Genomic DNA, 22,721 nt, shown 5'->3' with positions numbered 1-22,721 from the left:
AAATATATTTTGATTTGTTTAACACTTTTTTGGTTACTACATGATTCCATATGTGTTATTTCATAGTTTTGATGTCTTCAGTATTATTCTACAATGTGAAAAATAGTAAAAATCTTGGAATGAGTAGGTGTGTCCAAACTTTTGACTGGTACTGTCTATGTGCACATTTTAGTTTCACTGCATTCCATGACATCAACTAACATCAACAACAACAAAAAATACCCACATTAAAGTTTGGTTGAGAGGGTGAGATAACAGTTTATTATACATGCAATGCATCATTGCTGCCCTGGCTTTGTCCCACTCCAACTATAACATCGCTTTTCCACTGGAAGGCAGCAAAGAGGGACCATCCCTCCATCCATTCGCTCCATTCCCATTCCCTATGCCCCCCACACACCAGTGTAAGTGAGCTGAATCGGACAAATCCTTCTTATTGTGGTTGGTATCTCTGGTATGAAGAGAGAAGAGAGCGTCCCGCCTGGGTGTCATCAAAAGACTGATCCTGGAATAGAGATTAATGGGATTATGACACGAAAACGAGATGAGGGGAATCAATGTGGAACTGGGACGTTCACTAACTGACAGACAGAGAGACCCACTGTGCAGCACCCAAAGATCAAGAAGAATACTTATAGCCATATTATTACAGTGCAAGAAATAGCTCTAAGAAATAACCTCAGTGCTTTGGGTATTGGGTACTGCTAAATAAATTCATGCAGGTGGGATATCCTAAGAGAGAGACACTAGTCTGCGTTGTTATGCCTGTTTAAATGGCTGCTCTGTCCTATTTCCATAAAGGGTGCAATGAAAGCCAGACCCACTCGCACTAGCATGCTTCCCCTCCAAATGACTACTACATGCTAGCGTGAGAGTCCCCTCTGGCCTTCATTTCCCCTAATGCCTTGCATCCTCTCGATCCCAAATCATCGCATCATTCTGGGATCGTCAGCTAAATCGCAACCCCAAGAGCAGGAAACGTGTGGCGCGACGGCGTGTAGGCAGATAAGCGTAAGATAACTTTGTTGGCGGGATAGTCCTCCGCTTAGCGACGAGTAGGTGCTTCATTGGCACAATCTGGGCTCACGCCTCAGCGCCCTTGCTCAATAGAGCCCGCATGCCCCATCATGACATCATGCTTTTGTGCAAAATCCCTGCGCCATTCACAGCCCTGAATTCGGCTTAGGTCGTTAGCACTGGCAATATCAACAAGTAGTGCCATTAACAGACAAGTACAGCGCGGAGAACTAGCCCCGTTAGCCTACATGTGTCTCTGTACCTGGATACCCTTTCAAATTCACTTTAGGGAAAGTAAGCGGAAAACTGGTTATTGATGCCCAAGATGTAGGGACAACAATGTAAAAGCTGTAAAAAAAAAAATGGCAGCTTCATTTTGTTCCTGAGATGAAACATTAACCAAACTACACGGTCAGAACTAGCAGGCATCCTTGACCCACTACTGTCTGGTCTGACTCTTCCCTCAGTCTAGTGCTATGACCTCCATGACCCCAGCCTCAATGTGCTGAAGGGCATCACTACTGCTGGCTGTCCTGTGTTCTCGCACAACCGATTTTTCTCACCGAAATACATTTAGACTTGATATGTTTTGAAATACAGCATTATACTTTTTCTTCTGTAATATCATATAGTTGGACCAGTTATATAGTCACTCAAAGACTCTAACCCATGCTTTCCACCTCCAGTCATCAAACACTTCAGATAAAATGGGATATAATGAAGAGCTTATTTCCAAAACGCACCAATTTTTTACATTTCTGTTTTTTTTTTAATTAGAAATGATTGCTTATGGGTACCTTCATGTGGATGTAAAATATGACAAATTCTTAGATTTAAAATATATATATTTTAGATGTGCATGAAAATGTGTTTTTTTTGCAAAACGCTATACAGTATATAAATAGTTTAGCTGGAATGGAATATTCATATCCTGTATATTTGTCTGTGATATGTGGTTGTCTCACCAAGCTTTTTCAAGAGGAATGCATTTACTGTAAGTTGCTCTGGATAAGAGCATCTGCTAAATTACAAAATGTCAAATGGAAATGTTTTACATACAGATCTTGTATTACTGTATTGAATAATATTATTATTATAATGTTTTATATTGATGTCACAAATGTATCATTTGTGCAGTTCTTTATAAAATAGTTTTGTTATTTGTTACATTTGACTGTGTAAAACCTAGCAGTACTACTTATTTCTCTGAGGGGCGGATATATAGCATTTTGCAAAAAAAACATCATTATTTGTCAATCTGAAATGAAACCATCATGTGATATATTGTAAACCTATACTGTACATGTTTATCATTGAACAACCCCATGCCATGATTATATAGTGAAAAAAACATTTCTGATATATAGCGTTTTGGAATGAAACTTCCTATCTAGAGGGATGATGGAACTTTTTGGGGGCATATTGCAATCCATGGAACTGATACTTACAGCTGTGGCAAAGAAAATATGCAGTATTCTACTTAAAAACAAGTGGGTCATCAGCAAGCCCCCTCATACCCGAGGGCCCACTGTCGCACTTCAGCCAATGAGAGACAGAAGGTATCATCTGCAGATTGCTTTCTCATTGGATGAAAAAGTACGTCCTGTTGTGGATCCAATAGAATCAGCAGAGAGGATGTGGTTTGTGATTTATGACCCTGAGGACACGCCCTGTTGAAACCGGTTTTAGTAACACTTTAGTAACACCCTTTTTTTTTTTTTTTGCCTAAAATGACATACCCAAATATAACTGTCTGTAGCTCAGGCCCTGAAGCAAGGATATGCATATTCTTTATAGCATTTGAAAGGAAACACTTTGAAGTTTGTTTAAATGTGAAGTTAATGAAGGAGAATTTAACACATTAGATCTGGTAAACGATAATACAAACAAAAAAACATGTGTTTTCCTTTTTTTTCTCATTATCTTTGAAATGCAGGAGAAAGGCCATCATATAATATTGCAGTTTAGGCGGCATTTAGATTTTAGCCACTAGATGGCAGCAGTGTGTGTGCAAAGTTTCAGATTGGTCAATTGATACATTTTCAAGTACATAACTATAGAGAACATACAAAAATAATATGGTAATACAACATTTAATTTAACACACTCCCAGGAATGTCATACATGATGGATCATTAGCTTATACACTAACTTTCACACATCTAGATGGCCGGGCGGGGTGGGTGTGGAGCCAGAGACAGCAGGGGTTCAAACTGTAGAACCCAGTTCCTACATTTGAATTGAAAAATTGATTTTATCAAATAAAACTACGCTATATTTTATCTCTGGAACCCCCAGGATGACAAATCAGAGCAACATTACTGAATGCAAGTATATTATTGACCTTCGGAGGTCAATGTATCAAACCAGTAAACGTTTTTTGTTGTTGTGCACTCTCCTCAAACAATAGCATGGTCTTTTTTCACTGTAATAGCTACTGTAAATTGGACAGTGCAGTTAGATTAACAACCATTTAAGCTTTCTGCACATATAAGACATGTCTATGTCCAGGAAAGTTTGCTGTTACTTACAACTGTCATGCTAATCACATTAGCGCACGTTAGCTCAACCGTCCCGTAAAGGTTAAGGCATGGAGGTATGTGTTATTACTTGTTATAATATTATATCAATTAATAATATGATACATCTTTCTATGTGTCAATTTTTCAACTGTTTCAAAATGACCGATATTAGCTCCGGTTACATTATAAGACGATACTAACACATCATAAGCAGTTCAAAGGTACTTATTACAAGGCTTATGCATTATGATGCACTCATATGCATTACACCCCTGTACACCAAAGTGTTAACCCCATATCTAACACATTAGGTAGCCCACATGTACAATCTTATGTCTTATTTTTTGTTTGAGTACGACTAAACATTGCAGACAATAACATCAGATAATGTGGTAGTTTGTGTACATTTAAACACTGGGGCCAAGCTAAATATACAAATAAAATAAAGATGCAATAAAAAGAATTCATAGACAAATACAATAATAGCAATACAGAAATATCGGTAGCATTCTATGGCGCAGAATACATTTGCAATAACATGGTAACAACGGAAATAGGTAATTTAGCGCTTTCCAGCTCTGATGCCATTTTACTACATTACATAGTAACTGTATTTGGATAACAAACCATGGTCTTGTTAGGTTAACACCTCTACAGGATCGGTGGGTCCCCCGCGGGACGGTTGAGCTAACGTAGGCTAATACGATTATCATGAGGTTGTAAGTAACAAGAACATTTCCCAGGACATAGACATATCGGATAGTGGCAGAAATTCTTGTTAATCTAACTGCACTGTCCAATTTACAGTAGCTATTACAGTGAAATAATACCATGCTATTGCTTGAGGAGAGTGCACAGTTATGAACTTGAAAAGTTATTAATAAACCAATTAGGCACATTTGGGCAGTCTTGATTCAAAATGTGGAACTGAAATGCAATGGTTCATTGGATCAGTCTAAAACTTTGCACATACAATGCTGCCACCTAGGGGCCAAAATCTAAATTGCGTCTGGGCAGGAATAATACATTATTACATTACATTATTCTCTTGCATTTAAAAAATGATGGTACAAAAAAAGTAGAAAAAAGGTTTGGTTTTTCCTTTGTATTATTTTTTACCAGATCTAATGTGCTATATTCTCCTACATTCATTTCACATTTCCAAAAACGTCAAAGTGTTTCCTTTCAAATGGTATCAAGAATATGCATATCCTTGCTTCAGGTCCTGAGCTACAGGCAGTTAGATTTGGGTATGTCATTTTAGGCGAAAATGTGCAAATTTCTACCGAGATGTCTGTACATCTGAAATAGCTGCTGTAAAGTTAATTGTTGTCTTTGAGGGACACGTTTAGCCATTGAGTGTACGATATCTTGATGAACATCCATATACACAGATGTAGTGGAAATGGTTGGAAGACAAATTGCAAATAAATTAACATTAGCAAATAATTGTTAAGTCTTTTGTCTCTTTATAACATTTGGCCTGCTTACAGTTTCCTGGGAACATCATAAGATAAACTGTTTAGACGGTAGAAGAATATCGTTGTCATAGTATATGTTTCCCACATCTCTACATTTTTGTGGGTCACAGCTGACCAAACCAACGCCTGACCTTTTTGACATAGTAAAATCCAAAAACAAAATTTGAAAAGCTTCATACCTGGATGTTTTAAATAAAGTGTTACCAATATTTATTTTGATTATGAGCAAACCAAAGTCCTGTTTTTTGGTTAGATCATACACTCCTAGGCATTTATACAATCGCCCACAGAAACAAGGATGACCTGACCTTACAATCAACATTGTTGATCAATACCAACAAAATGTAAACTTTCTCAAAAAAATCACACACATTTTAGAACAGTGTACAGTATATTATTTATTGCTGATCACAGTACATTCAACATGAAACGTCTAATTCACCAATAAACAATCTACATCAGTTGATATATCTCTCTTTCTAACCAAGTCAGTAAACAGCTTTATTGTCAGCAGCAGGCTCATTAGGATGTGCCTTGCCTGTCCTCCTTCCCCTGCCTAATATAAAACCATTCAATAGGACACACCATGTATATTGTACACTACATGAGTTGGTATCATTCCCAACTGCGGTGTCCCATACATTCCCATTTGTGTTGGGTGATCCCATTGTTTTCTGCGTCACCACACGTCGCCCGGCGAATAAAGGCTGTCTGGCTCCCAGCTTAAATATTGCAGCAAACTAAAAACCAACCATCAGACTCGATTCATTCACTTCTGCTCAGTGGTGCGACAAGGACTAGGGGCCTTAGGTGGGAAAGAGAGAGGAAAAAAGTTCACTTCACACCATTGGGTGCCAAGAGAAGGGGAACACAACTACACTGGAGCTCTCACTGTGGCAAGTTGCCCATTTGTTAACTTTCACCAATATTATATGCGTGTTTCTGGAATAATTTATCCTGGGATTGATTATTTATATAGAGTTTAGAGAGTTAAGGTGTTTATTGCTATGGTGTTTGTAGCTAAAATGTGCTTTTGGACTGTTGGTTTTAGTCATTTGGAGCGAGGCAAAGAGGCATGCAGCGATTTTGTGTTTGCGCTCTCTGGATTTGACCAAGAGTGAGTGAGTGTGGCTCATCATTGCTGTAGTTAGCTAGCAGCAATGTAGCTAGCTATAAAGAACATTTTTGATTGTTATATGGGGATCGACAAAGGAGAGTTGTGGATGCAACACAAGGATTTCTTTGTCGTCAGATCGATTTATAACTTGCTTTTCTCTTCTCCAACCCTCAATATGTAGCGCTGATCGTTGATCATGGGTGACTGGAGCTTCTTGGGAAACATATTAGAGGAAGTAAATGAACACTCGACGGTGATTGGGAGGGTGTGGCTCACAGTGCTCTTCATCTTCCGGATCCTCATCCTGGGCACAGCCGCTGAGTTTGTGTGGGGCGACGAGCAGTCGGATTACGTGTGCAACACCCAGCAGCCTGGTTGCGAGAACGTGTGCTACGACGAGGCTTTCCCCATCTCGCACATCCGTCTGTGGGTTCTCCAGATCATCTTTGTGTCTACACCCTCGCTGGTGTACGTGGGCCACGCTGTGCACTATGTCCACATGGAGGAGAAGCGCAAGGAGCGCGAGGAGGCTGAGTTGAACCGCCAGCAGGAGCTGAGTGAGGAGAGGCTGCCGCTAGCGCCTGACCAGGGCAGTGTGCGCACCACCAAGGAGACCAGCACCAAGGGCAGCAAGAAGTTCAGGCTGGAGGGCACCCTGCTGAGGACCTACATCTGCCACATCATCTTCAAGACGCTATTCGAGGTGGGATTCGTGGTGGGCCAGTACTTCCTGTACGGCTTCCGCATCCTGCCGCTGTACCAGTGCAGCCGCTGGCCCTGCCCCAACACCGTGGACTGCTTCGTGTCGCGCCCCACCGAGAAGACTGTCTTCATCATCTTCATGTTGGCTGTGGCATGTGTCTCGCTCTTCCTCAACTTCGTGGAGATCAGCCACCTGGGCCTGAAGAAGATCCGCTTCGTGTTCCGCAAGCCGGCGCCCCAGACCCAGGGCGGTCAGGACGGCGAAAGCCAGAGCCCCCCTGAGGAAAAGAGCCTGCACTCCATGGCCGTGTCGTCCATCCAGAAGGCCAAGGGCTACCGGCAGCTGGAGGAGGACAAGCCCACATCGCACTTCTTCCCCTTAACAGAGGTGGGCATGGAGGCAGGCAGGCTGCCCGTACCTTACCAGGCGGAAAGTGAGAACGTCTCTAAAGTGTACGACGAGTCTTTGCCTTCCTACGTCCAGACCACTGGGGCGGAGGTGAGGGTCCTACCGGAAAGCGGCGAGGACGAGGGCCCCGCGGACCCCGACGTGGAGGCTACCGACACGATAGCAGACACCAGACCACTCAGCAGTTTAAGCAAAGCCAGCAGCAGGGCAAGGTCAGACGATTTGACAGTATGAAAGTGAAATCAATGTGAAAAAGCAGGGAAGTTAACATCTGCTTGTTATTCGGTAAAAAGAGTTTAAAATGCTGTGCAATGTGCAAGGAGCCTTTAGTTTTAAAAGAAAGATAAACTTGTATTTTATAAGACAGCATTTTTTGTACTGTTTTTATCAATCTATTTAAAAGGTAACCAAAAGAAAAAAGGTAATTTTCAGCAGGATTTGTATCGTACAAGAGGAGGTTATTATTTAACAAAAATGTGCTGTTTTTTAATTCACATATTTTCTATCAAGAGTTATAACCAAAAATGATCAAACGCCTCCGATGTTTACATTTTTTGACTAGCCATTTAGCTTGATGTTAAATGTTATATTTCTATTGAGCAAGTTATGTTTGCAGTACTGTCAGGGTTACACTTGAGCGTGTGTGTATGTATTACAATCATTTCACCTCATCTACTCAAACATATACAAGTAATTTATTTCGCCTAATAGACCTACAGTATGTGTAGAAAGCTGTATAATGCCTATTAGATTGATAAAAAAAATTATCTGTGAGGTGAAACATCACATTCTCATAGAATTGCAAACAACATAAAAAAAACTAAAAAAGAAAGGACCACTGGTTAAATTAAAATTGACATCAATCTTGGTATTTACGTTTTTAATCCACAACATGTATCAAAAAACCTTGATAAACATATTTTATTGATAACTATGGGAACCATGGAAGCTAGCCTGGGCCAAATACTTTCTTCCGCCATGATGATAAAGATCTTGCCCTATCAGCACAAAGTATTGTTGAACAAGAGAGAAACAAATAAATAACTCATATCCACAAAACAGGCCTTCCTTGACAAAGTTCGAAAGAAAACGACTTTTTGATTCCATCTCGTGAAATGTTACAACCATAAGCAGTGTAGCCAAAGTGCTCAGTTCGCAATGTATATTTCAAAACTGTAAGGAAATGTCAGACTAAGGGCCTCGCAATGAATTCATTTACACAGTGGTCAACACACTAACGTCTATCATGTCGGGTCAGGTGTGGACACAGATCAACCAAGAGTCATATTGTCAGGCAATATGCCATCTTGCTTTACCGATGTTCATATGTACAAATATATGACGAAGAGGTCATCTTTTAAATTGTATTCGTTATCCAGTTGATTGATTTGTGCTACAAATGAAAACTGTACATATCAGAAACCCATTGACACTAATTCTGCTAACTGGACAGTGGCAGAACCTAAATGCTGAAGTGAAACAATTTACGGGCCTTAAAATCAACCTTGCTTTTCAACTACGGAAACATTTATTACTGTAAGTGCCTCAAGGATATACTTCCTGATACTTGTCTTCAGTCTGTCTGAGCCTTTCTATATTGTGACGTTGAAACATCATATTGTGAAATTGGAGGTTGAACTGTGTGTCTAAATGGAATGTCTGTAATGTTTTTATGGGCGTCAATTGATTCCATGTTAGTTTTGCCGCTTTTATATCTATTTTCGTTATTTTACAAAAAATGCTATTTAAAACGGTTTAGTGGTTAAGACATTGTTGCTCTGGGAACTGCTCTACTGTTGTTCATTTGAAATAAATCCCAATTCTATTTTAGGTTATTCAAACATACAGTTTAGAGAAATAGAATCCCCCTCCTATCTTCCTTCCTCAAAGTCTGGCATATGTGTTACCCATCACCCTACTTTAGAAAAACACCAGGGTTGTGTTGAATAGGCACCAAACGGACAAAAACAGACAAACAGAAAGGAAGTACTGTAACTGGTTTGTTTTCGTTTGCTTTGGCAAAAACATTTTAAAACGTGTTCCGTTGTGTGCCCAAATGAACAGGACCCAGACCAGAGTACACCACGCTCCAGATAATGTGCCTTTTAAGACTGATTCGAACACTGATTTCTCTCTGATGAACATTTCAATGGTGCTTTCATTCCGACTAAGTCCTATCATTTCACCGGAGGCCGAATGATTCAGCAATCAGTATCGCCATCAACACATTGCAACAAATAATGAGAGGCGTTTAGCACAATCACCAGCCAGAGGAGGTAAAGCAAACATTTCTGAGTGCTGATATAGTTGGGAAAGTAATGCTTCCACGGAGGGGGGAGTATTGAGCCTTGTTCAACCAACAAACGCAAACCATCTCAGTATAGTGCAGTGGCCCCTCAACCCCCTGTCCTAGACAAGACGCTACAAGCTGCACGGTTATCAACTTAGCCCAAAGCTCAGATATGTGTGTAATGTGAACAGGGCAGCCATTCACTTCTGAGGCCTGCTCCAGATGAGGTACTGTTCATTTGGATTTAAAAATGAAATCCAAAACGAATTCATGAGATTGGTAATGTATCCAGTTAAACATTTAGCCATGCTGAAAGTAGTCTGCCTTGCTGCCCTGCTCATCTGAATGTCAGTAGGTAATATCTGAGATCTTAGGTAATATTGGGAATATCAGTAGGAAATATCAGAGGAATATTAGTTTCTTATTAAGCTGTGTACATTTCCAATAATCAAGAGACAGACGAGGGCCGTGCGACTTCAAACCTCAACGTAGGGTTCAGTGTCCTAGCGGTATCAAAGTCATTCTTTTATTCCGTTTTTACAATGAAAATAAGTATTCTTAGTCTTAGAAAAATAAATAAACGTTTTACTAACTTGTAGTCCTATTTGCTCATAGTTGTGTGCAAGTATCATATTTTGAAACTGTGAACAAGGCCAATAAAAGGTCAGGTGTGGTCAAGAGGTGCCGCCTCCTTGTCTTTTCTGCATCACACATACAGACTTGGGTTACACACACACACACACACACACACACACACACACACACACAGTAGGTATTGTAATTTGCAAGTATAAAAGGCCATGACTTTCATCAATTGTATCGGTGTGTAAAACATTTCACCTGACCTAAACCCTTACATTTCACAGATTCGATGGTACTCTGAGTGTTTGCTTGTCAAATACTGTGATAATGCAACACATTTTTGGTTGTTACTGTAGGCCAAATATACTCCACAAAAAGCTTGTATTGAGAAGCATGTTACTATACATGTGAAAAGACAATATGTCTCATTACAGCAGCAGAAAACTCTTGACAAGCTTAGATTGTTGTAGTAGTGTAGTCATAGCAAGCAACATGATGGCTGGGCATAGAGCATAGTGTGCTTCAAACTCTAAGGTAGCACAATAGCTTATGTTTTATTGGAATTCCTACCATTTACTACCAGTGTGTGTGTGTGTGTGTGTGTGTGGCTGCATTTACACAAGCAGCCCAATTCAGATTTTTTTCCTCACTAATTGGTCTTTTGACAAATCGAGAACAGCTCTGAAAAAGATCTGATGTGAAAAGGTCTGATGGGATTGGTCAAAATACCAATTAGTGGGAAAAAAATATGTGAATTCGGCTACCTTTGTAAATGCAGCCTCAGTGTCTCTGTGTGTCTCGGACATTTGGAAAGTTTACTGACAAATCTTCTGTTTCCATCAGGACTGTTATGACATTTTTTATCTGACATGTACTTTACTGGCATAAAAAGGTTGGATGGAAACCTGGTTACTGGCTGCCAGCTCCGTGGGCGCATAGGTCATGCGAACATTGCTTCGATTGTTTTGCCAGCTATTTGCTATGAGGGGGAACTGCCCCAATGAAATCGCATTGCTCGCGCCAGATGGTTTACTTCCACCACAGTAAAAAAAAAAGTACTTTAGATTTTCTCAATTCGCTCCTCAAGGTCCTAGGATGATGAGAGAGATGTTTCGTTTTGTTGCGTTTTTTACTTAAGGTTTTTGTACACCAGCTTCAAACAACTGGAAATACAATATTTTTGGTTATGGAAAATATATTTCACAGCGGTTTAGATGGTACAATGATTCTCCACACTATAGTTCCTTGTTTTGTCACAAACTGAAATTAGGCGAACAATTTGAATTTTAGCAACCATGAAATGGCGGAGGAATTTCTGAATAGTGAATCTTTAACAGGAGTTAATTGAAGGAGGCATTGCGCTGTTTTCAGGTGGTTTAGGGACCATCGTTAAAGTGCAATACATGTGACTGCATGTACGCAAAAATGTTTATGTTTTACATTCCCATGAAGATTACACACCAGCCGCTGACGGGCCCAACATTTTTATTAGTTACCTCTAACTACTAAGGGTACTATATTTGACCCATTCACAAGGATACTTTTCAAAAGCTCCCTATCCAGGTGAAATGGAAATGTACAACCACATGCTGTGAAGTCACTGACCCCCCTCATCCATGCTACATTCATCAAAATTCCAGTTCACCACTTCCCTGATTGTATAGGCATATTTCTTCTGATAGGCCTAATTTTGAATACCTTTCAATCCAGATGAGATACAGATCTACAGACAAGGGCTGTGGGTTCCTTCAACTCTCTTATCAAAGGTGCACTTTTTTTTTATTCCTCCCCTTTGATTCTCTACAAATATTTTTCCTATTACAGATTTGGATATTAATTCACATACAGATCGGATGTTCAATAGCTTCCTATCCACATGACATATACATCTGAAACCACTTGAGGTTAGGTCTCTGACTTCCCCCGTCCATAATAGGCTACACCCATTAGAATTGCCATTTTTCATTTCACTGATTTGACACAAATATTTCCTGTGATGGGTCAAATAGCTCTCTGTGCATATGAGCTACAGATCTACAGACAAGTGTGGTGGGTTCCTTGACCTCTCTTATCAAAGGTACACCTTTTATTGATTTTGTATTCCTCCCCTTTGATTTTCTACAAATATTTATCCTATACAGCTGTGGTTATCAATTCACTTACATATCACATTTTCAATAGCTTCCAGTCCAAATGACATACACATCTAAAACCAATTGAGTTTAGGTCTTTGGTGTCTCTTGTCACGTCCACTCCCGCTCCCCCTCTCCAGTGCTCGACGTCGCGGGTCTACTAACTACCGGTCCTGGCAACCCATCCTTACGCACACCTGACCTCATTAGGTACACCTGGATTTCATCACCTCCCTGATTACTTCCCCTTTATATTGCACTCCGTTGTTATCACCCACCAGGCCATATTTTTTATGTTTAGACGCTTTGCTTCTTTCCTATTGGTCTATGTTCTTCGTCCTTTGTCATTAAGGGTGTTTTCACACTTGTTTCCTTTCAGATAATTTTTTGTGAACTCAGCGTGGTGCACAGAAATTCAAAAATATTTTTTTATAATAGTATTTATTTCAGATTATTTTTTTTGCAATTGTGTGATCTATAGGTTAAGAGAGCTTCACAAGCTTTTAATTCAATTGTGGGGTTTGAACAGTGTGAGAATCACAACACAGGCTCACGAAACATGGGACCAACACTTTACATGTTGTGTTTCTATTTTTGTTTGGTATATTATGGTTGGACAAATGGGTTCATATTGTGGTGTAGACTGTTTTGTGGAAAGAATTTGTAGCTTTTTTACTTTTAAGCCATGAAATTCAAATCACATTTTATTGGTCACATACACATATTTAGCAGATGTTATTGCGGGTGTAGCGAAATGCTTGTGTTCCTAGCTCCAACAGTGCAGTAGTATCTAACAATTCACAACAATACACACAAATCTAAAAGTAAAATAATTTGTGCCACAAACGGTTCAGAAAGAAAATGCCATGGTCCTGAACAAAAATATAAACACAACATGTAAAGTGTTGGTCCCATGTTTCACGAGCTGAAATAAAATATCCCCGAAATGTACGCATGTGCACAAAAAGCTTATTTCTCTAAAATTGTGTGCACAAATTTGTTTACATCTCTGTTAGTGAGCATTTCTCCTTTGCCAAGATAATCCATCAACTTGACAGTTATAGCATATGAAGAAGCTGATTAAACAGTATGATCATTACACAGGTGCACCTTGTGCTGGGGACAATAAATCATCACTCTAAAATATGCAGTTGTCACACAACACAATGCCACAGATGTATCATTTTTTGGAATGCCCACCAGAGCTGTTGGCAGAGAATTGAATGTTAATTTCTCTATCATAAGCCGCCTCCAATGTCGTTTTAGCGAATTGGCAGTACGTTCAACCAGCCTCACAACTCCAGACCATATGTAACCATGCCAGCCCAGGCCCTTGACATCCGACTTTGTCACCTGTGGGATCGTCTGAGACCAGCCACCTGAACAGCTGATGAAACTGGGACAACCGTAGAATTTCTGCACAAATTGTCAGAAACCGTCTCAGGGAAGCTCAACTGCGTGGTTGTCGTCCTCACCAGGGTCTTGACCTGACTGCAGGTGACCTGACTCATCTTCGATGAGCACCGGGCAGATGGTGTCATGTGGGCGAGCGGTTTGCTGATGTCAACATTGTGAACAGAGAGCCCCATGGTGGCAGTGGGGTTATGGTATGGGCAGGCATAAGCTACGGACAACAAACACAATTGCATTTTATCAATGGCAATTTGAATGCACAGATATACCGTGACGAGATCCTGAGGCCCATTTTCGTGCCATTCATCCACCGCCATCACCTCATGTTTTAACATGATAATGCATGGCCCCATGTCGCAAATAGTTGTACACAATTCCTGGAAGCTTAAAATGTCCCAGTTCTTCCACTCACTAGACATGTCACCAATTGAGCAAGTTTGGGACGCTCTGGATTGACGTGTACGATAGCGTGTTCTAGTTCCTGCCAATATCCAGCAACTTCGCACAGCCATTGAAGAGGAGTGGGACAACATTCCACAGGCCACAATCAACAGCCTGATCAACTCTATGCGAAGGAGATGTGTCACGCTGCATGAGGCAAATGGTGGTCACACCAGATACTGACTGATTTTCTGATTCATGCCCCGAATTTTTTTTAAGGTATCTGTGACCAACAGATGCATATCTGTATTCCCAGTCATGTGAAATCCGTAGATTAGGGCCTAATGAATTTATATCAATTGACTGATTTCATATTATGAACTGTAATTCAGTCAAATCTTTGAAATCGTTGCATGTTGCGTTTATATTTTTGTTCAGTGTTGTAATATCTTTAACAATTTATTAAGGCGATATACAATGCATTCGGAAAGTAGTCAGACCCCTTGAATTTTCCACATTTTGTTACGTTACAGCCGTATTCTTAAATGTATTAAATGAACAAAAATCCTCATCAATCTACACACAATACCCCATAATGACAAAGCGAAAACAGGTTTAAAAAACATAAATATCTTATTTACGTAAGTATTCAGACTCTATGACTCAAATTGAGCTCTCGGGTAAATTCAATTGATTGGACATCATTTGGAAAGGCACACACCTGTCTATGTAAGGTCCCACAGTTGACAGTACATGCCGGAGCAAAAACCAAGCCATGAGGTCGAAGGAATTGTCCATAGAGCTCAGAGATAGGATTGTGTCAAGGAACAGATCTGGAGAAGGGTACCAAAAAATGTCTGAAGCATTGAAGGTCCCCAAGAACACAATGTCCTCCATCATTCTTAAATGGAAGAACGTTGGAACCACCAAGACACCTTCTAGAGCTGGCCGCCCGGCCAAACTGAGCAATCGGTAGAGAAGGGCCTTGTTCAGGGAGATGACCAAGAACCCATTGGTCACTCTGACAGTGCTCCAGAGTTCCTCTGTGGAGAACCTTCCATAAGGACTAACTTCTCTGCAGCACTCCACCAATCAGACCTTTATGGTAGAGTGGCCAGACAGAAGCCACTCTTCAGTAAAAGGCACATGGCTTTTTTCTCTGGTCTGATGAAACCAAGATTGAACTCTTTGGCCTGAATGCCAAGCGTCCCGTCTGGAGGAAATCTGGCACCATTCCTACGATCAAGCATGGTGATGGCAGCATCATGCTGTGGGAATGCTTTTCAGCGACAGGGACTGGGAGACTAGTCAGGATCGAGAGAAATATAAACGGAGCAAAGTACCGAGAGATCCTTGATGAAAACATGCTACAGAGCGCTCAGGACTACAGACTGGGCGAAGGTTCACCTTCCAACAGGTCAACGACCCTAAGCACACAACCAAGTCAATGCTGGAGTGGCTTTGAGACAAGTCTCTGAATGTCCTTGAGTGGCCCAGTCAAAGCCTGGACTTGAACCCGATCGAACATCTCTGGAGAGACCTGAAAATAACTGTTCAGCGACGCTCCCCATTCAACCTGACAGATCTTGAGAGGATCTGCAGAGAAGAATGGGAAAAGTCCCCAAATACAGGTATGCCAAGCTTGTAGCGTCATACCCAAGAAGACTTTAGCGCAGCAAGCAGCAGCAGAATGAGTGAGCGGACACCGTCAGTTTAATTAAACCGTCAAATAAGGTAGACGTGATTGGTACTAGCTTATAATTGGTACCATCTCAGCTGACGCGTCGGCTGAGGTGGGGCACTCAGGTTTCCTTTCTGGCTCTGCTTAATTCGTGAATAATCACCAACAAGCTAACATCAGTGTAGTTTTGTTAGCTAGCTATAGATTGAATCATTCTAGATAGTTTTAGAGAACTAAATTGACTAAACTGCTTTTATTAACTGCTTTTGTTAACACATACCTTGTTTTCCATGGACATTTGTGTTCGCTCTCGTATGAGGCAGGCAACCAGGCAGACAGGAGAGGAGGGTCACCACTAGATAACACAGCTACAAAGTCAGATTCCACCAGGATTCCACAGACCGGAGAGTAGCGTGAGTAAGGAAAGAAACCAAGTGCAGAGTCAGAGTTGTTGAGAAGAGTGGTTGATGAGGCTCTGTAGGCTGTAGCTAGGAGTTACAAGTGACTGACAAGTGAATCCACCTGTTGCAGCAAGTGTGGGGGTTACCGTGTGAAATCAGGGGGGAGCTTTGCATTTACTAAGACAAAGCAGACACAAACGGGCTGAAACGCCTGCTTTCTTTTCCATTGCAAAACGTTTTTCTATGCTTGTCTATGAAATGAACTAATGAATATCTCTGGTAAACACGTTCGGTGCTGCTGCTTTGAAAGTGGTGTGGCGACGCCACATTAGATTGAAAGTACTGGGGTAAATGTTGTCTCGCCACACGTTTTCTGGGGGCTCTGATCACTAGATTAGGTTACACATCAAATTATCTTGAATCATGCATTCCTGCTTAGACGTGTTAGATGAAACAACTAATTTATTGAATACCTCAATAGTCTATTTATCATACTTCCTATTAAAGCCCTATGAATGACTTTTCTAAGATGATTACTCATGATTTAAGTTGATGGCGCGCACAGCGATGTGGGCAGGTGTGGATAGAATGCCAGGGCTGAATTATTGTGTGTGTGTGTATGTGTGTGTGTGAGACAGCGCTGATGCTCTCTGTTTGTTTTGTAGGACTATGTGTCAACAGGATGTGGTAAAACACCAGCCCGAGGTAGCTAACTGATCTATTTACTTAATAATTGATAGGTGTTAAAATTAAATTGCCAAATTATGTTTATCCTGCAAAAGCTACTACAGGTGTAGGATCTTAATTTAACCCGTTTCTCATAGCGGGAAAATAATCCTGCAGTAACAGGAAATATGAATTACTGTGTGCATTATAATTCATGGACATTTTGTTGGTTACATTTTTAGTTAGTGCTAATCAAGTCTGCCATTTTAAAGTGGAAATAAACTTTTTCAACCTCATATAAACTACATGTTTAAATTTCCTTCTGTGTAGGAAATTTCTGTGATTTTAGAAACCAATCAGATTTGTTCTGCCCTAAACCAATCAGATAATTGTTGCCCTTAGAGTTAAGTTGACTGCACTTTATGTCAACCTGCTGACATTTCCTGCAAAAACGGGGTAATCAAAATATGATCCTATCTGTATACGTGTGCTATATCCCCTGTTTGATGATGACGTGAAAAAACATGTGTCTGTTTAACATAAAGTGTGTGATGATATGTAGCCTCTGTTGTTGTGTGTTCTCAGGTCTCTGGTGTGCAGAGGAGAGTAGAAAGAGGACACCGAAGCTACAAAGAGAAGATCAACTCAATCTACTTGTGCATGCCTGACCATTACCAGCACAGGGAGCAGGGAATGACCTCTAACCTGGAAACACTGCAGTTTGACTGCAGTCCGGTACTCGGTAGAGCAGTCCGGTAGATTTGAGCAAGTAATTCACAACAATTACTGATGAATCATTCTCTTTAAACCTAATTAAGTGAATGATACATGTGTAATACATGAATAAAGAGCAAATAGATATTTAGTCACTTCGATCTTTAAAGACAGAGGAATGAGTAAAATACTAATTAGTCAAATATAATTCCTCTGATTTGAGAATAAAAAAATAAAATAGCAAATTGAAGTATTAATCCGTAAATGTGCATGGTAAATTTCACATGTACTTTCCTGATCACTTTATATACAGTCGTTTCTAAACTGGTTCGCTATAGCCTGTTATTGGAATGTTGTCTAAGGTCCACCTTATGGCAACACCTTTATGTAAACCTCTCACAGACTGTGCCATAAACAACATCATTAAAATGGCAAAATACTCCATCAACTTCAGACAGCACCACACTCCATAATCAAAAGGGCAAGACATTCCATAATCCTGTTGCCTGCAGTTACAGCAAGGTGACTCTCACGAACACGTACATGTTTGTTTTTTTGCTCTAGGACGCCCACAGGCCTCACAAGACTCATCTAAAGTTCCACCTTTACCAGTTGAAAAAATTTAGGGAAGCATACAGTATATTGTGACGTTGAAACATCAACATTACTCCATGAATTTTCCCTGACACCCAAAAGTATTCGTGACATTTTGAATGTTTAGCAGGACAGGAAAATGGTCCAATTCACGCACTTATCAAGAACGTCTCTGGTCATCTCTATTGCCTCTGATCTGGCGGATACACAAATGCTTTGTTTCTGAATGATGTCTGTGTGTTGGAGTATGCCCCTGGCTATCCGGTAATCAGTGCCGATTTTAGCATCTAAATCTTGGTGGAGCAAATTCTATCATTACATTTTTTTATGCATGCCAGCAAAGCCACTCCACAACACTAAACAATACATTCATTGCACTATAACGGTGACAAACAGTGCCCACAAACTGTTAGGGCCTACATAAAGCTGTCCCAACAGTAGAGTCCCAACAGCAGTCCTAACATCTTACCACTGCTACACCTGGCTATCAGCGGAACCTTGTCTGGCACCGAAACAGTTCATTAAGCCTCATTCACTGCCTTTAAAAAATATATAGCTGATATTGTTATGCAGATGAATGAGGACCCAAAAGCGACGTAATAGTAACAGAGTCTTTATTCCAGTATAAAACAAATAATGATTCTCCTGGATATAAATCAATGGTAATCCAAAACAGGAAACTGAAATCCTCTCGTCAATAGAGAGGAACGACTGGAGACGCGACCACAGACTGCAGGTCGCTACAGGAAGGCACAGACCGTAGCTGACATAGACACCTGCTCACACGCAGCATCTGAAGAAGGCAAAAGAACACGACAGGGCGGAACAAGGACACAGAAACTGCAAACATCAAACAAGAATCCGACAAGGACAGGAGCGGAAAACAGAGGGAGAAATAGGGACTCTAATCAGAGGGCAAAATAGGGGACAGGTGTGAAAGAGTAAATGAGGTCGTAGGGAGAATGAGAAACAGCTGGGAGCATGAACGGAACGATAGAGAGAGAGAAAGAGAAAGAACCTAATAAGACCAGCAGAGGGAAGCACAGGGACAAGACATGATCAAAGACAACATGACAGTACCCCCCCACTCACCGAGCGCCTCCTGGCGCACTCGAGGAGGAACCCTGGCGGCAACGAAGGAAATCATCGATCAACGAACGGTCCAGCACGTCCCGAGATGGAACCCAACTCCTCTCCTCAGGACCGTAACCCTCCCAATCCACTAAGTACTGGTGACCACGTCCCCGAGAACGCATGTCCATGATCTTCCGTACCTTGTAAATAGGAGCGCCCTCGACAAGGACGGGGGGGGGGGAGGGAAGACGAACGGGGGCGCGAAGAAAAGGCTTGACACAAGAGACATGGAAGACAGGGTGGACGCGACGAAGATGTCGCGGAAGAAGCAGTCGCACAGCGACAGGATTGACGACCTGAGAGACACGGAACGGACCAATGAACCGCGGAGTCAACTTGCGAGAAGCTGTCGTAAGAGGAAGGTTACGAGTGGAAAGCCACACTCTCTGACCGCGACAATACCTAGGACTCTTAATCCTACGTTTATTGGCGGCTCTCACAGTCTGCGCCCTGTAACGGCAAAGTGCAGACCTGACCCTCCTCCAGGTGCGCTCACAACGTTGGACAAAAGCCTGAGCGGAGGGAACGCTGGACTCGGCGAGCTGGGACGAGAACAGAGGAGGCTGGTAGCCAAGACTACTCTGAAACGGGGACAGCCCGGTAGCAGACGAAGGAAGCGAGTTGTGAGCGTACTCAGCCCAGGGGAGCTGTTCTGCCCAAGACGCAGGGTTTCGAAACGAAAGGCTGCGTAAAATGCGACCAATCGACTGATTGGCCCTTTCTGCTTGACCGTTAGACTGGGGATGAAACCCGGAAGAGAGACTGACGGAAGCACCAATCAAACGACAGAACTCCCTCCAAAACTGTGACGTGAATTGCGGACCTCTGTCTGAAACGGCGTCTAACGGGAGGCCATGAATTCTGAACACATTCTCAATGATGATTTGTGCCGTCTCCTTAGCGGAAGGAAGCTTAGCGAGGGGAATGAAATGTGCCGCCTTAGAGAACCTATCGATAACCGTAAGAATCACAGTCTTCCCCGCAGACGAAGGCAGACCGGTAATAAAGTCTAAGGCGATGTGAGACCATGGTCGAGAAGGAATGGGAAGCGGTCTGAGACGACCGGCAGGAGGAGAGTTACCTGACTTAGTCTGCGCGCAGTCCGAACAAGCAGCCACGAAACGACGCGTGTCCCGCTCCTGAGTAGGCCACCAAAACCGCTGGCGAATAGAAGCAAGCGTACCCCGAACGCCGGGGTGGCCAGCTAACTTGGCAGAGTGAGCCCACTGAAGAACAGCCAGACGAGTAGAGACAGGAACGAACAGAAGGTTACTAGGACAAGCGCGCGGCGACGCAGTGTGAGTGAGTGCTTGCTTTACCTGTCTCTCAATTCCCCAGACAGTCAACCCGACAACACGCCCTTCAGGGAGAATCCCCTCGGGGTCGGTAGAAGCCACAGAAGAACTAAAGAGACGGGATAAGGCATCAGGCTTGGTGTTCTTATTTCCCGGACGATAGGAAATCACGAACTCGAAACGAGCGAAAAACAACGACCAACGAGCTTGACGTGCATTAAGTCGTTTGGCCGAACGGATGTACTCAAGGTTCTTATGGTCAGTCCAAACGACAAAAGGGACGGTCGCCCCCTCCAACCACTGTCGCCATTCGCCTATGGCTAAGCGGATGGCGAGCAGTTCGCGGTTACCCACATCATAGTTGCGTTCCGATGGCGACAGGCGATGAGAAAAGTAAGCGCAAGGATGGACCTTATCGTCAGACTGGAAGCGCTGAGACAGAATGGCTCCCACGCCCACCTCTGAAGCGTCAACCTCGACAATGAATTGTTTAGTGACGTCAGGAGTAACAAGGATAGGAGCGGATGTAAAACGCTTCTTGAGGAGATCAAAAGCTCCCTGGGCGGAACCGGACCACTTAAAGCAAGTCTTGACAGAAGTCAGAGCGGTGAGAGGGGCAGCCACTTGACCGAAATTATGAATGAAACGCCGATAGAAATTAGCGAAACCGAGAAAACGCTGCAACTCGACACGTGACTTAGGGACGGGCCAATCGCTGACAGCCTGGACCTTAGCGGGATCCATCTGAATGCCTTCAGCGGAAATAACAGAACCGAGAAAAGTGACAGAGGAGACATGAAAGGCGCACTTCTCAGCCTTCACGTAGAGACAATTCTCTAAAAGGCGCTGGAGTACACGTCGAACGTGCTGAACATGAATCTCGAGTGACGGTGAAAAAATCAGGATATCGTCAAGGTAAACGAAAACAAAAATGTTCAGCATGTCTCTCAGTACATCATTAACTAATGCCTGAAAGACAGCTGGAGCATTAGCGAGACCGAACGGCAGAACCCGGTATTCAAAATGCCCTAACGGAGTGTTAAACGCCGTTTTCCACTCGTCCCCCTCTCTGATGCGTACGAGATGGTAAGCGTTACGAAGGTCCAACTTAGTAAAGCACCTGGCTCCCTGCAAAATCTCGAAGGCTGACGACATAAGGGGAAGCGGATAACGATTCTTAACCGTTATGTCATTCAGCCCTCGATAATCCACGCAGGGGCGCAGAGTACCGTCCTTCTTCTTAACAAAGAAAAATCCCGCTCCGGCGGGAGAGGAAGAAGGCACCACGGTACCGGCGTCGAGAGAAACAGACAGATAATCCTCGAGAGCCTTACGTTCGGGAGCCGACAGAGAGTATAGTCTACCCCGAGGGGGAGTGGTCCCCGGAAGGAGATCAATACAACAATCATACGACCGGTGAGGAGGAAGGGAGCTGGCTCTGGACCGACTGAAGACCGTGCGCAGATCATGATATTCCTCCGGCACTCCTGTCAAATCACCAGGTTCCTCCTGAGTAGAGGGGACAGAAGACACAGGAGGGATAGCAGACATTAAACACTTCACATGACAAGAAACGTTCCAGGATAGAATAGAATTACTAGACCAATTAATAGAAGGATTATGACATACTAGCCAGGGATGACCCAAAACAACAGGTGTAAAAGGTGAACGAAAAATCAAAAAGGAAATGGTCTCACTGTGGTTACCAGATACTGTGAGGGTTAAAGGTAGTGTCTCACATCTGATACTGGGGAGAAGACTACCATCTAAGGCGAACATGGGCGTGGGCTTCCCTAACTGTCTGAGGGGAATGTCATGTTTCCGAGCCCATGCTTCGTCCATAAAACAACCCTCAGCCCCTGAGTCTATCAAGGCACTGCAGGAAGCAGCCGAACCGGTCCAGCGTAGATGGACCGACAAGGTAGTACAGGATCTTGATGGAGAGACCTGAGTAGTAGCGCTCACCAGTAGCCCTCCGCTTACTGATGAGCTCTGGCTTTTACTGGACATGACATGACAAAATGTCCAGCAGAACCGCAATAGAGGCAAAGGCGGTTGGTGATTCTCCGTTCCCTCTCCTTAGTCGAGATGCGAATACCTCCCAGCTGCATGGGCTCAGTCTCTGAGCCGGTGGGAGGAGATGGTTGAGATGCGGAGAGGGGAAACACCGTTAACGCGAGCTCTCTTTCA

At 42.6% G+C, this 22,721-nt stretch overlaps 1 protein-coding gene and 1 long non-coding RNA gene across 2 annotated transcripts; one reads left to right on the top strand and one right to left on the bottom strand.

Moving 5' to 3' along the window:
- Window positions 1–238: 238 nt before the first annotated feature.
- On the bottom strand, window positions 239–16,277 carry LOC139566283 (uncharacterized). The gene is made up of 2 exons (XR_011673078.1): window positions 16,008–16,277; window positions 239–505 (listed from the first exon to the last, which is right to left on the bottom strand). It is a non-coding gene; the product is annotated as an uncharacterized lncRNA (long non-coding RNA).
- gja8b (gap junction protein alpha 8 paralog b) lies at window positions 5,799–10,220 on the top strand. The gene is made up of 2 exons (XM_071387511.1): window positions 5,799–5,916; window positions 6,319–10,220. Exon 2 carries the CDS (start codon window positions 6,334–6,336, stop codon window positions 7,480–7,482), a length of 1,149 nt encoding a protein of 382 aa, XP_071243612.1. The 5' UTR covers window positions 5,799–5,916; window positions 6,319–6,333; the 3' UTR covers window positions 7,483–10,220.
- Window positions 16,278–22,721: the final 6,444 nt, after the last annotated feature.

This window comes from Salvelinus alpinus, chromosome 38 (assembly GCF_045679555.1).
Source record: "Salvelinus alpinus chromosome 38, SLU_Salpinus.1, whole genome shotgun sequence".
Taxonomy (NCBI): Eukaryota; Metazoa; Chordata; class Actinopteri; order Salmoniformes; family Salmonidae; genus Salvelinus; species Salvelinus alpinus.
The sequence above is the reverse complement of the archived record's forward strand: the minus strand, read 5'-3'. Positions and strand labels throughout refer to the sequence as shown.